The following is a 13,838-nucleotide window of genomic DNA, read 5'->3' on the forward strand; positions in this document are numbered from 1 at the left end:
TTTCCAAACCTAGAGAGGCATTCAAAGATCCAGTCCCAAGAAATACAAAAGACCCCAAATAGAATCAACCCAAGAAAATCTTCTCCAAGACATATTATAGCCAGATTGACCAAAACCACAGACAAAGATAAGATAATAAGATTGGCAAGAGAGAAACGTCAAGTTACCTGAATTCTAGATTGGCAGTTATATTATACAGGCATTTTAAAGATAAAATACCATCATCTCCTGAGTGTTATAATTTTCATTGAGAACTCAGTCTCAATTTTAGTATTGTTCCTTTGTCACCAATGTATTTTTTCTCTGAGTGATTTAAATTTCATTCTCTCACTTACTCTAGTTTCTAGCAGTTTTATTATCACATACCTACAGGTATTTTCCTTTAGGTTTATCCTGATATGGTTGAGGGTTTTTCTCGAATGTTAAAGTAGTTTCTTTTATTAATTTTGAAAAGTTAGTGTACCGTTGCTTTTTCAAATATTACTTTAGCCCCATTCTCTTTCTCTTCTAGGGGGAACTACTCTCTCTCTCTCAATATATATATATATATATTTATCCCCATTCTCTTTCTCTTTCTCTTTCTCTTCTAGGGGGAACTACTCTCTCTCTCTCTCTCTCTCTCAATATATATATGTGCACACACACACACACACACACACACACACACACACACATACGTATATGTTAGATCTGCTGCTTCGGTGTCCTGTCTCTTATGCTCATCTCTCTATTTTTTTATTCCTTTTCTCTCCAGGCTTCATTATGAATATTCTCTTCTGGCATATTTTCCAGTTCACTAATCTTTTCCCCAGAGTATTTAACCCACCATAAACTCCTTTTTGAGTTCATAAATTCAGTTATTAAATTTACAGTTTTAAAATTTCATTTAATCATTTTATTTATCGATTCTGATTCTCTACTGTAGTCTAGTTTTATTTGTTTGTTTGTTTTCACTTTTTCCTGGCTCTGCTTCTATTCTTTTCATCATGAATTTTTCCTGTGGAATTGCACGTCATTTGATCTTATTTCCTCTATACTTGGTCATGTTTAACTGATACCTGAATATAATACATGCAAAAAGTAGAAATGATGAAGCCATGGATGATGAAATTCATTTCCTCCAGAGAGGACTTACTTTGGCATCTCAAAGGCGATTGCAGGAATGGCAGATAAACTTAATCTGTGTTGGAGCTGATTCTATTTTTGCTCCATCCTTCTTCTTGGGCAGGAGTTGGTAAACGTTTTGTGAACAGGGCCAGATAGTAAATATTTTAGACATTGTGCACCTATGCTCTTTGTTGCAGGCCCTCTCCTTTGTCATTATAGTACAAAAACAATATGTAAGTAATGGATGTAGCTGTGTTCCAATAAAACATTACTCATAGCAACAGGTAGTTGCCTCCAGACCAGTTTTCCAGCCTAATCTTAGGGTTTATCTCTTCAGGGATCCTATCTCAAAACCTTATTTCATTAAAACTTCTCTGGGAAGGGCCCTAAACTCGAGTTGTTTTCATAGTCCTGAGAAAGTACTGTTAGATCTGCCAACTTTCTTGCCCTGGGCTACAGCTTTTGAATTAGCAAATCTCCTGAGGGGAAAAGCAATACCAAATGTTGAGTTTACCTCTGTGCACTTACTTTTTGTCAAAGATTTTAACTTCTAAAATAGTCATTTGGGATGGCAACAGGTGATATGGTGATTAAGGCACTGGACTCCTATATGGGTGACTGTGGTTCGAGTCCCAGACCCAGTGGCTTGAAAATCACACTGGGCACGTGTGTGTGCATGCCCAAAATCCTAAGAGAATGGAGGGGAAGGGATTTTAGCGTGGCCATTCCCCTAGGTGGTAATTTCTCACTTTCTCTCTCTCTCTCTCTCTCTTAAAAAAACAAACAAAAAAATAGTCATTTGGGCTAACTCTGATGCTTTCACAGAATTTTTTGTTTTTGTATTCATTCTAGTGTTTTTTCCTTGTTCTGGGTCCAAGTAGCCTATGAGAGCCAGAAGCAGATGACGATCTTTTTTGAAAATCATATTCATCATTGCCTTAATAAAGCGTGGAAAAAATCATCTTTATCTTTTGGATTTTGTCAGTAATTGTCAGATCACAGATATACTCTAAATCCCATTGGCTACCCTCTATCTTTATATGACTATTCCAATGTAATCTGTGCAATTCTCTGCATGCCAACTGTTCTTTTCCTAGTTCTTACCCAAAACAGACTCAATAATGTTCCTCTCAATATTTCTTCTCTAATTTATTCTCTGCATGGTAACTGGAGTGTTTCTTGTAAAACATCAGTTTGAGCATGTTACTCCCCCTACTTAAAACTCTTGAAAGATACCAATTTTCCTTAGAATATAAAGACTACCCATTTTCCTTAGGCAAACTTTAAGATGATTTATAAGGCCTTCATGATCTGGCTTCTGTCTGCTTCTCAACCTAAAATTTTAAAATATTTTCTGTAGTCATACTGTCTACCTCAGTTTTCCGTTGCTTAAACTGGCTACCCTCACTCCCACCTGAGTGCCTCTGCACATGCTCCGTCTGTACGTGCTCTCCCTTTTGCCTGGCCTTTGCCTTAAGTTCCTAGTGTTCCTTCAGGTCTCAACTTAGGTTAACTCTCCAACATCTCTAAATTCCTTTTGTCATACGGCACATGTGCTTGCCAGAGACAGACAGACAGACAGACAGAAAGGGAAAGTGAGAAATCACCTCCCAGGGGGGTGGCCACACCGCAATCCCTCCTCCTCTACTTTCCTCTTGGGATTTTGGGCATGCACGCACTCACATTCAGTGTGATTTTCAAGTCACCAACTCTGGGACTCAAACTAGAGTTGGCCATGTGAGTCCAGCACCCTAACTACCACGCCACCTACTGGCCCAAGTCTTACAGATTTTTAAAAGATGTTCTTTAACAAGAAAAATATGAAACAGTTTAAACGTATGAAGTGTCTTTAAAAAGTCTATGAAAATGTGTATTATGGGGACCAGCAGTGGGTGAAATAGCTATGTCACTGGACTCCCATGTAGTCGACTATGGTTTGAGTCCTGGACCCGGTGGTCTGTCTGGCGAACGCACACGCCTTATAGCAAAAAAATAAATAAAAATCTTCAAAAAAAAGTTTGCAGAAAATGACTATTATGAAAAAACTATGCATGGATTTAAAATATTTTACATCACAATAAACTCGTACATTAGTACCATTTTTTCTATGAACTATTTGAAGTTCTCTCATATTAAGGACCAGGCATTGTGCTAGATGTTAATCATTCAAGATCAAAATAGAAATTACCATGCCCTCTTGAAACTTGGAATAGTGTGGGGGTTACAAATAAGTGAGCACATAAATTTTTAACATAAGGGGATAAGAAATACCTCTGGGAATACACAGTGATCAAATCAGGACAATAAACGTATCCACCACTTCAAACATTTAGCATTACTTTTTTTTTGGAGAGGTTTTTGCTATGGGGCGCATGTGCTCGCCAGAAAGACAGAGAGAAACAGAGAGAAAGAAAGTGAGAAATCACTCCCCTCCCCCAGGAGGGATGGCCACGCCACAATCCCTTCTCCTCCATTCTTCTCTCAGGATCTTGGGCACACACGCACATGTGCCCAGTGTGAATTTAAGCCACCAGGTCTGAGACTCGAACTGTGGTCAACTACGTGGGAGTCCAGCAACACAGCCATTATGCTAACTGCTGGTCCCTAGCATTACTTTTGTTGTGCACATTCAAAACCTATTCATCTGCTCATGAAGCCTGAGTGAGCATGTTCCCTCACATCACTGCCCCCTCAAATGGACAACCCTGAAGTGAAATTGTGCACAACCTTAAAGGTCTCCAGTAGGATGAGACTGGTTTCTCACTGAGCTAACTGGCTTGATAAAGCACTCCATTCCCCTCTCACTATTGTTTGGGGTAATCTTACAAGTGAAGTGCTTACAAACGGAGCTCTATGACAAAGAGAATGAGTGAATGAAATGCTTTAAATACATTGCAGAGCGCTATGACAAAAAGAATGAGTGAATGAAATGCTTTAAATACATTTAGCAATGTTTACTCTTCATTTTGACGTTTACATTCACTTGGTTCTTAGTATAACCTTGCAAGCTTTAAACACAGTGTTTTTAAAATATGCACATGGAAAAAGAGGCTAGATGATCTCCTTGGGACTTTTTAAGCACGTTTAATGGCCACTGTCAACCTGATCTCTGGGTTTTGTAGGTTTCAGGCCAGGTGTTTGGATTGGGTACCATCATTTTCCTTCACTTGATACTTTATTTCCCATTCTTTCTTCTTTATTTATTTGTTGTTTTCCCTTCCCCATAATTTTCATTAAGGTTATGCTGACAGCTAAAGTGATAACACTTTGATTAATTAATAGATTTGGAAACTTTTAGAGAGTTTGATCAATCATAATTTAACAAAACTTCTTTCTCCCTCTGGGACTCTACGTCAGTTTTGGCTTGGGATTCTGGGAAAGGGGATAACTCCTCCCTTTCAGAGGTAACTCCTCCCTTTCAAAGTGAGCTTATCCGTGGAAATTCCAGGAGTTTAAAATTATTGACAAGCTACTTTGTAATTTATACCTGTGACATAGATCCGAGCTTGTGAATCCTTATGACTAGATAATAGTAAATTATTTCAAAACTGTGCATAGTGTTTGAAAGACCGGAGATGGACTGTAGGTTACCCATCTTCTCAGATTCCTTAGCTGTTGGTTTTAGAACTGTGCCACCATTTAATTGTGAAAGGGAGAAAGTTTGTAAAATAATTATGTGATGGGTGGGAGTAATATTCTCTATAGTTCCTTAAATGAGAATAATAAGATGGACTATATTTTTAAAAATAATTTACCATAATTTCCATTTAAAAAATTATTTCAAACCAGCATTTACACTTTTGTGTGTTTGTATGCAGTGGAGCAAGGCTATACATTTTTTTTTGATCCATAAATTCTGTACCGAAGATTATACTTGTGTCAGTTATGTTATAGAGATTAATACCTGGAGAGTAGTGAGGCTGCGAAAATGGTTTCTGAAAGGTTTTCCAAAACTGCCTCTTGAGTGTTCCACTGTGGAGTTTACAGGTGCAGGCAAGAAACAGGAGGAGGGGGAAGCTCAGCTGGGCTAGAAAACATGGATTTTCCCGGTCCCTGTCCTGGTTTGGCTGGCAAGTTTAAGGGCATTTTTAATTCATACCTTTCAGGTAGTATCCTTTTTAAGTGGATGACCATGGAACCAGAGAAGATTTCAGAGAAGCAGGAGGAAATTCTTTCTATTCTGGAAGAAAAATTTCCTAACTTGCCTCGAAGAGAAGACATCATCAATGTCCTGCAGGAGACCCAGTTCAGCGCTCAGGGTGAGTGTCTCCATCCCCTCGTTCTCTCCCTGCCCTGGGTAGGAATGGTTTTTGACGTAGTGTCCTCAGACCCAAGAAGGTTACTCTGAGTCTACTTCTCCTTTCATCCCTCTCACTTGTGCTTGTGGGAGATTTTCAGGCACATGATGCTGGCTCACCTGGAAACTGAAAGCTTGTCCTGGAGCCTCTCCTCTGGGGCCTTTGTGTCAGGATGAGGGTTAATTCACGCGTCTGACGCACACCCAGGTGCATCATTACGTGCAGTCCCTGTGCTGACAGCATTCTGTTTTGAGGCTGTGGCAGGAGCAATGTCAAGCACAATGGGATTTCATAAATCAATTACTTTTTAGAAAGAAATGAGAGAGAAGATGGCTAAGCTGATGAAATTGGTGTAGGCTTCACCAGGACAGTAAATTTCCCGGATCAACTGTGTTGTAATAGTAAATAGCTACAATTCGCAGAATGCCTAATCTGCACAAGATTCTGCTGTTCTAACTTTGCAAGGTTTACCCTGCATGGGGACAGCCCTGAGTTTCAGGTGTGCTATTACTCACAGGAGATGAGATGAGAATGCAGAAGCACAGAAAGGCTTCTTTGCTTTTCCAACATCAAGCATGCACAGCCAACAAATGACCAGGCCAGGATTACACTAAATTAGATCATTTTCTCCCTTAGTTTGAATGCTATTAGGGGCAGAACCTGAGGCAAAGCTCTTCACTTCTAAGATTATCCCAGACTACACTCATAGGGAAATGGAGTTCTTTATCAAGCCAGTTAGCTCAGTGAGAAACCGAAGTTTCATCCCACTAAATACCCTTAAGATTGTGTACAATTGCACTTCAGCGTTGTCCCATTTGAGGGGAACAGTGATGTGAGGGAACATGCTCACCCAGGCTTCATGAGCAGATGAGTGGATTTTGAATGTGCACAACAAAATAATGATACACGTTTGAGGTGGTGGATATGTTTATTGCCCTGATTTAATCAGTACGCAAGGGACGTGTGCTTTGAAGAACCACACTGTACCCCATGAATATATGTGCCTATTATATGTAAATGAGAAATTATGTTTAACAGAAGACAGAAGAATTTTGTGAGTTGACTGATACTGAATTGCTAACTTGAAATCAGCCATGGTAGGGGTAGTTACATCACAGGAATTGGGAAACACTACAAGTGAAAGTTTGTCGCTGGTTGTTAAACATTTTATCAGCAGACCGTTGGACTGCTGTGATTGGCATGTGGGACTGCCTTAACCACTGTGCCACCTGCTGGCCCCAGCAGACCTTTGGAAAAGTGAGAGATACTCAGTCAGATAGGGATATATTAATTCACCAGAATTGGCTCTGGTATCAGAGAAAGCCCTCAGGTAAAGAGGTGAGGGTATTAATTCACCAGAATTGGCTGTGGTATCAGAGAAAGCCCTCAGGTAAAGAGGTGCAGGTGTGGGTGGTTTGGCATCAGCTTGGTTAACCCTGAAATGGGAAGGTCCAGGGAAATGTGAGTGGGACTCTGATGGCATCTCTTATACCTTCTGTCACTTGTGCACAAATATAGTTGTTCATGTATACATAACTGCACAGTGGTATGCATTTTGTTAATCATTTTCCAAACTACACTAAACTGTTTTTTTTTTGAAGATTTTTGCCATAAGGCACATTTATTCACTAGAGAGAGACAGAGAGAAAAAGTGAAAAATCACCAGCCAAGGGGGATGACCACACTACAGTCTCTTCTCCATTCTCCTCCTGCGATTTTAGGCATGCACATATATGTGCCCAGAGTGATTTTCAAGCTGTCAGATCCAGGGACTCAAACCATGGTTGGCCATGAGTGAGTCTAATACCTTAACCACTGGCTGGCCCTCCACTAAACGTTTGATGTTACAATATATTCTATAAATCCTTTATTGCTGCAATGTAAAAGACTATGGCCTTTTGATCTTTGAGTCTGTTTTTCCGTGTTGCTATGATTGAAGAGTGTTGTCAGTTGACTCTGATGTCTTACCAAGCATCTGGAAAGAATAAATGTGCCTTATTAGCCACTCCTTCCAAAGAGAGTAGGCATAACATTTGCTGTTAGAATTAAATGTCAAGCCAGATCCTTTCCTGTTTTGCTGTGGTAGATTTCATTGAAACACATTGGTCGATTCAACAGAACCATGCAGTTCTGGGTAATTTTGCCATGCTGGATTATTTGTCTCATCAATTAAGGAATTCAGTAGCTCTTAGTACCAAAGCCTATTATGAGGTGACTAACTTCTTTGAGTTTTATGGGTCATAGTTACAAAGTCTATCTTGAGTAGGAAATACAGGGGCTCCCCTACGTGCATGCTGAAAGCATATTTCGGCCCTGTTTGGTATAATTTGACTGGCTTGCACGGTTATGCTAGTTTTGTCTCAGTTGCCCACCTGCACCTATTCCTTCCCTGCCCTTGCCTGCTCTTGGCCTCCAGAGGCTGACTCTTAAGGATTTAATCTGGTCTCCCTGGACTGGCTTCTGGCTGGCTTTGTCTAGTGGGGATAGTTGGTGACAGTTGGGGGTAGAATATCCTCCACTACAGGAGAAGGAGGAGGCTGTAGTATGTCTTCCCTGCTCCCTTCCTGATTTGGTGCTGAACACCCCATCTTCACCAGTTCTAGATCTTTGTTTCCTCCCATTGCTTGTCCCTTTGCTAGTCTCCGGATTCCTTGTCTTTTTAAAATTTTTTTAAAGGAAAGGCCCTTTTTTAAAAAAATAATTATTTTATTTAGTTTTATTTATTTATTTATTTTTTAATTTGACCAGAGAAGGACAGAGCAAGAGCAAGAAAAAGAGACATAGAGAGAGAGAGAGAGTGAGAAAGCAAGACACCAGGCTTGGGACTCGAACCATGGATGGCCATGTGGGAGTCCAGAGCCCTAACCACCATGCTACCTGCTGGCCCCTGGTACACCACCACTTGCTGGCTCCTGGATTCCTCATCTTCTTTAATTCACTCTCTCAGTTCTGCCCACATCTCTATAAATGCTCTGCCATTAAAGAGTCTTCTGCATCATGAGATGTAAATTTTCTTTTCTGCTTCATCCTAACTAACACAGACGTTGTCACTGATGTGATTTTCGCCTTAATGAGTGTGTATGTGGATGTATGTGTGTATTGTGGATAAAAATGACATTAAAGTTAGCCACCGTAGCATGCACTGGTTAATGCTGCTACTCAGCAGGTTGTGTCTACACAGGGGACTGGGTTCATTTCCTGGCCCATCCTGAAAGCCTGGAGTGGTGGCATGTACCTGTAATCCCAGCCACGCAGGAGGCTGAGGCAGAGGGATCATGAGTTGAGTCCCTCTTGGACAGCAGTGTGAGATTCCATGTGAAAGAGCTGGGTTGGTGGTGCATGCACCTGCCAAGGGGGTGCCAGCTACTTGGAAGCTGAGGCAGGTTTGCAAGTGATATTAAAGGGTAAAATACTAAAATGAACTACTCTTAAAATAATTCTTTGATATTATAAAAAAAAAGTTTCCCCGAGAATAATGTAGTATTTTTCCCCTCCCATTCACAGGTTTAAGTATTGAACAGACAATGTTGAAAGATCTCAAAGAACTGTCAGATGGAGAAATAAAAGTGGCCATTAGCTCTGTAAACATGAGCCTCGAGGTAAGGGTGAGAAGCTTTTCCAACAATGATAGATTTCACACATTTGCAGGCTGAGCAACTGGAATACAATTTTCTCTGTCCTATAAGCCAGTGTTAGTTTTTTGCTGTGAATTCTTCTTTGTGGTTTATTTGACTTGAAATGCAGGTTATTATTTGTGTGAAACACTGTGCTGAATCAATGAAATATGCCAAACCCAGATTGTCAAGATGAATGTGCTTTTATTCATCCAGTTAAGCAAATCTTAAAGCACACTCACACGTGTGTATATTTAACCTATTTAATAGCAACTAAAATAGATGTGATAAAGTGCATGCTCATATTTTCTACATACCACTATGTGTTGTTCACAGAACTTTTCTAAGAAAAACAAACTGTTCTTTGGCCTTTGAAGGTATTTGGATGTATGCCATTTTGGCTATCAATAGTGATACCTCAAGTAATAATAAGTAACCCTCTTCTAATTTATTAAATGAATGACCAAGAGTAAATGCTAGTCTTGTCTTTATGAATTTCCTTGGCAAATATCTGTTTTCTACTTTGGGAGTTTTCGATGACTTGCATGTTAATCTTAATTAACCTTACTAATGGGAACTATATTTTACAGAGGCACATTTCATGTTGGGCAGAAATCTATGGATTTTCTTGCTGTTGTATTGCCCTTGATCAAGCTATTTACCTGTGGTTGAGGCGCCTAGCTCTCAAGTCAAGTTTATGGAGATAAAACTTGCTGAATTGGACTTTGTCTTTTGGTTTTTAGAATTGTATGCTACTATTCTTTCTGTTTTATTATTTTTTCTCTTTCATGATCATGGTGACTCTATCAATGTATATATTTCTGTGGAACAGCCAGCATTCATATTTGGTGTTCATACCTTGGGAAACCCAAGAGCAAGCCAGGGGCTTTTTTGTGATCCCTTTGTAAAATTTATTCCCGGTTGATTGAAATCATAATTCAGTTTGAGGATCTATCGAGGCACCAGGAGACAGCCTGTTGTCACATTATATAGTGCCTCATAGTTTACAGCATGTATTCTTATTGCGTATAGTTGGTAGATTGACTCAACTATTTCTACGGACTTTTAGGCTAATAAGTGCTCCATATAATTAGTTGTTGATGTGAATCACTACAAGACATACATGCAATTTGGAATGTAGGAACTGGATAATCACCTTCAATTAGAAATCTGCTTTGTGTCTTGAAACTCTTGGAAAACATGGATCTTGCAAGGGTCAGTAGCTCTGAGAATCATTTCTACCAGTTCAAGCCTTAGGGTTTTATTTCTCTTTCTCCCCTCCCCTCCATTCTTTTGTTTAATGGCATCTTATTAGGTTTTAAATGCCTTGTTTGGAATTCCTTTCCAAATTAACATAGAACATCTCATAATTGCTTAGGGAACTGTCTGTAGTTAGCAAATTATTGTAACACTATTAATATTATAGATTTACCATAGCTCTAATGTACCTTCATTTATATTATCAGAGTATACAAATGGCTTTGTAAGATACATTAAACTGTAAATGTTTACCAAGCAGAATAAGTGATAAAATAATTATCTTAATCTTGACAGTAATTTACTTAGAGGTCCAGTAATTAATCAGGTAGTTAAGTACATCTGGAAGCACTATATGATCTTCTGAGAGGATGGGAGAAGGACTTTGTATGTATAAGGAAGGATATACAGTTTAAACTCTCATCAGCTGAATGAGCTTTTTGCTTGTGTGTATTGAGGATATTAAAGGTGGCCGTGAAATGAAGAAAGAACTGCTTGTAACATTATATATCTTCCTTGAAAGAGAGTTGTTATTATTATTATTATCATTGTTATTTTCAGACAAGATCTATGTATGCTGCAATCCTGCCTCAGCCTTCCTTGTAGCTGGGATTATAGGTGCACCTGGATTTTTTTTTCTTTTTTTTTTGAGAGGTTTTTGCTATAGGGCGCGTGCGCTCGCCAGGCAGACAGCGAGAGAGAGAAACAGAAAGCGAAAAATCACCCCCCAGGGGGGATGGCCACGCCGCAATCCCTTCTCCTCCATTCTCCTCTCAGGATCTTGGGCACAAACACACACGCGCCCGGCATGAATTTAAGCCACCGGGTCCGGGACTCGAACCACGGTCGACTATGTGGGAGTCCAGCAACATAGCCATTATGCTAACTGCTGGTCCCAGGTGCACCTGGATTTTAAGGTGGGCTGAGAATTGAATCCAGGCCTCTCATGTGGCCTTGGACTGCCAAGTAACAGTGTCTGCTGACACCTGTCACTGTGGTTAGGTGAAGGATGCCCATTATTTATCCTACATATTGGAAGGATCCCCAAGTTAAGGGCAGAGTTCTCATTCATCTCACTTTTAAAAATAATTACAGAATCCCCATAATTCTATGTTGTATATTTTGGAATAGTTGTGTAACTGCTCTGTAAAGTCGAGGTAATTCTCAAAGAAATGAGTTCCTATGACCTAAATCTTCTTGTCCTCCAGAGCATGGTCAACCTAGGTATTTCATGATGACTCTTATATATCCTCTATTTTTATTAACAGCCTCTGAATTCTTGCAAAATTTAGTTTAAAGGACCAATTTGATACTTAAATGAATACTGTATCTTCCTTCAATTTAGAACTTGTTTCATATATTTAATCCTAGTTAAATAGTATTTTAAGTCAATTGAGGGTAATGATTGTATCTTTAACTTCTGTCTTCCTTTAATTTTCTGGCACAATACTAGGCATATAGTAGGTGCTTAGTAAATATAAATACTTAGTTAATATGTATTGGTGGGAGCCAGCAGGTGGCATAGTGGTTAAGATGCTGGAGTTCCACGTGGTCAACTGTGGTTTGAGTCCTTGACTCGGTGGCTTGGAACTCGCACCAGGTGCATGTGCATGGGTGCCCAACATTCCTAGAGGAGAATGGAAAAGGGACTGTGGTGTGGCCATCCTCCAGAGGATTGATTTCTCACTTTCTGTTTCTCTGTCTCCCCAGCAAGCACATGTGCCCTATAGCAAAAATCTCTCAGAATAATAATAATATGTATTGGTGTTTGCAGTTTGTCCCTTTGACATATGATTTTTATTTCCTCATGAATTTTAATAAATAAGCTAGGAAAGCAAAGCTATTTACCTAGGCATCCAAGGCAACCTACTTTCCCCCTTTCAACCAGTTTCTTCCAGACAACTATGGCTTAAGGCTGACATTTAATAGATAAAAAAATGACCCACATTTTACAGAGAATACTGCTTATCCAGCTATCCAGAAGTGGAGTGGGAAGCATTGCAAGGAAGTTAGCTGCTGTCACTGGAGGAAATCAACCGGAAGTTCTGTAGCATGTCCTGGATATAGGGAAGAGGATTTCTTATATGTTCTGTGGTCTTTTGCAATGCTATAACTCCACAGTTGACAGTGTCGTAGCTTTTTTTTCTTTTTTTAAGAAGTTTTTGCTTTAACATGTGTGTGCTCACCAGACAGAGAGAGAGAGACAGAGAGACAGAAAGTGAGAAATCACCCCCCCAGGGGGTTGGCCACGCCACAATCCCTTCTCCTCCATTCTCCTCTCAGGACCCTGGGCATGCACATACACCCAGCATAAGTGAAAGCCACGGGGTCCGAGACTTGAACTGCAGTTGACTACATGGGAGTCCAGCGACACAGCCATTACACCATCTGCTGGTCCCATCATGGCTTTTATTTGTCTGACGACCTAGTTAATTTTGGGGGGAGGAAATATTAAGAAAATTAGAAGGATTTGTCTGTTTGCAACATACACAGCATGTTCTTCAGAGGGAACCACTGAAGGAAGGTAGAATCACCGCCTTTGACAGACAAGTTAATTCTGGTCCTCCACGTGACGAAAAAACTTCTAAACACTTTATCTCTCATTTTTATATAGTATATCTCACAAATCATCACTGTAACCTAATCAAGGTTTTATGTTACTAAAAATCTGCCACAGGCCCAGCAGGTGGCATGGTAGTTAAGGCACTGGATCCCATGTGGCTGACTCCATAGTTCAAGTCTCAGACGTGGTGGCTTGAAAAACATGCTGGGCACATACACATGTGTGCCCAAAATCCTAAGAGGAGTCTAAAGAAGAAGGGATTGCATTGTGGTCACTTCCCTGCTCCCCCTCCAGGTGATTTCTCACTTTCCTGGCAAGTGCAATCACATTATGGCAAAGCAAAACAAAACAAAACAACTGCCACAAAAAAGCAAATAATTGTAATAGTACAGAGTTTCAGTGCTTTGATCAATATATGAGGTGAGAATGAATGTGACTGTGAGGAGAGGTGGGTAGAAATGGCCTTATCAGAAATGTGACTGAGGGATAGCCCTTCTTACAAAGGTCCATGTCATATGACCACCGGGCCAGTCCAAGTCTAAATGTGTGCATCTTGTGGGCTAGTCACGGTGCATATTGGAATTCACCTTCTCAATTATCATTGCATCTGACCCTTTGTATCCTTTTCATTGCTTGCTGATTTGATTATCAGGAGAGAACTTACATATTCCAAAACATATGCTTAATTGGAACAAACTTTGCTTTTATTTCTTTGCCAGCAAAACAGATAGTAATTATATGAGGAGTCTTCAAAAAGTTCACAAAATATATGTATTATGAAAAAACTATGGGGAACCAGCAGTTAGCGTAATGGCTATGTCGCTGGACTCCCACGTAGTCGGCCGCGGTTTACATCCCGGACCTGGTGGCTTAAAACTCAGGACGGGCACGTGTGCATGCGTGCCCAAGAACCCAAGAGGAGAACGGAGGAGAAGGGATTACGGCGTGGCCATCCCGCCTGGGGGGTGATTTCTCGCTTTCTGTCTCTCTGTCTGTCTC

At 40.1% G+C, this 13,838-nt stretch overlaps 1 protein-coding gene across 1 annotated transcript in view; it reads left to right on the forward strand.

The window, feature by feature from the left end:
• The window catches only part of LOC114007291 (protein prune homolog 2), a 136,164-nt gene that overhangs the window by 92,782 nt on the left and 29,544 nt on the right, over window positions 1-13,838 (forward strand). The window contains exons 5-6 of the mRNA XM_027770686.1: window positions 5,214-5,366; window positions 8,910-9,004. Coding sequence (XP_027626487.1) covers window positions 5,214-5,366; window positions 8,910-9,004 — 248 coding nt within the window. The remainder of the gene's footprint in view (window positions 1-5,213; window positions 5,367-8,909; window positions 9,005-13,838) is intronic.

The sequence above is a fragment of the Tupaia chinensis genome, unplaced genomic scaffold (assembly GCF_000334495.1).
Source record: "Tupaia chinensis unplaced genomic scaffold, TupChi_1.0 Scaffold000147_1, whole genome shotgun sequence".
Classification (NCBI taxonomy): domain Eukaryota; kingdom Metazoa; phylum Chordata; class Mammalia; order Scandentia; family Tupaiidae; genus Tupaia; species Tupaia belangeri.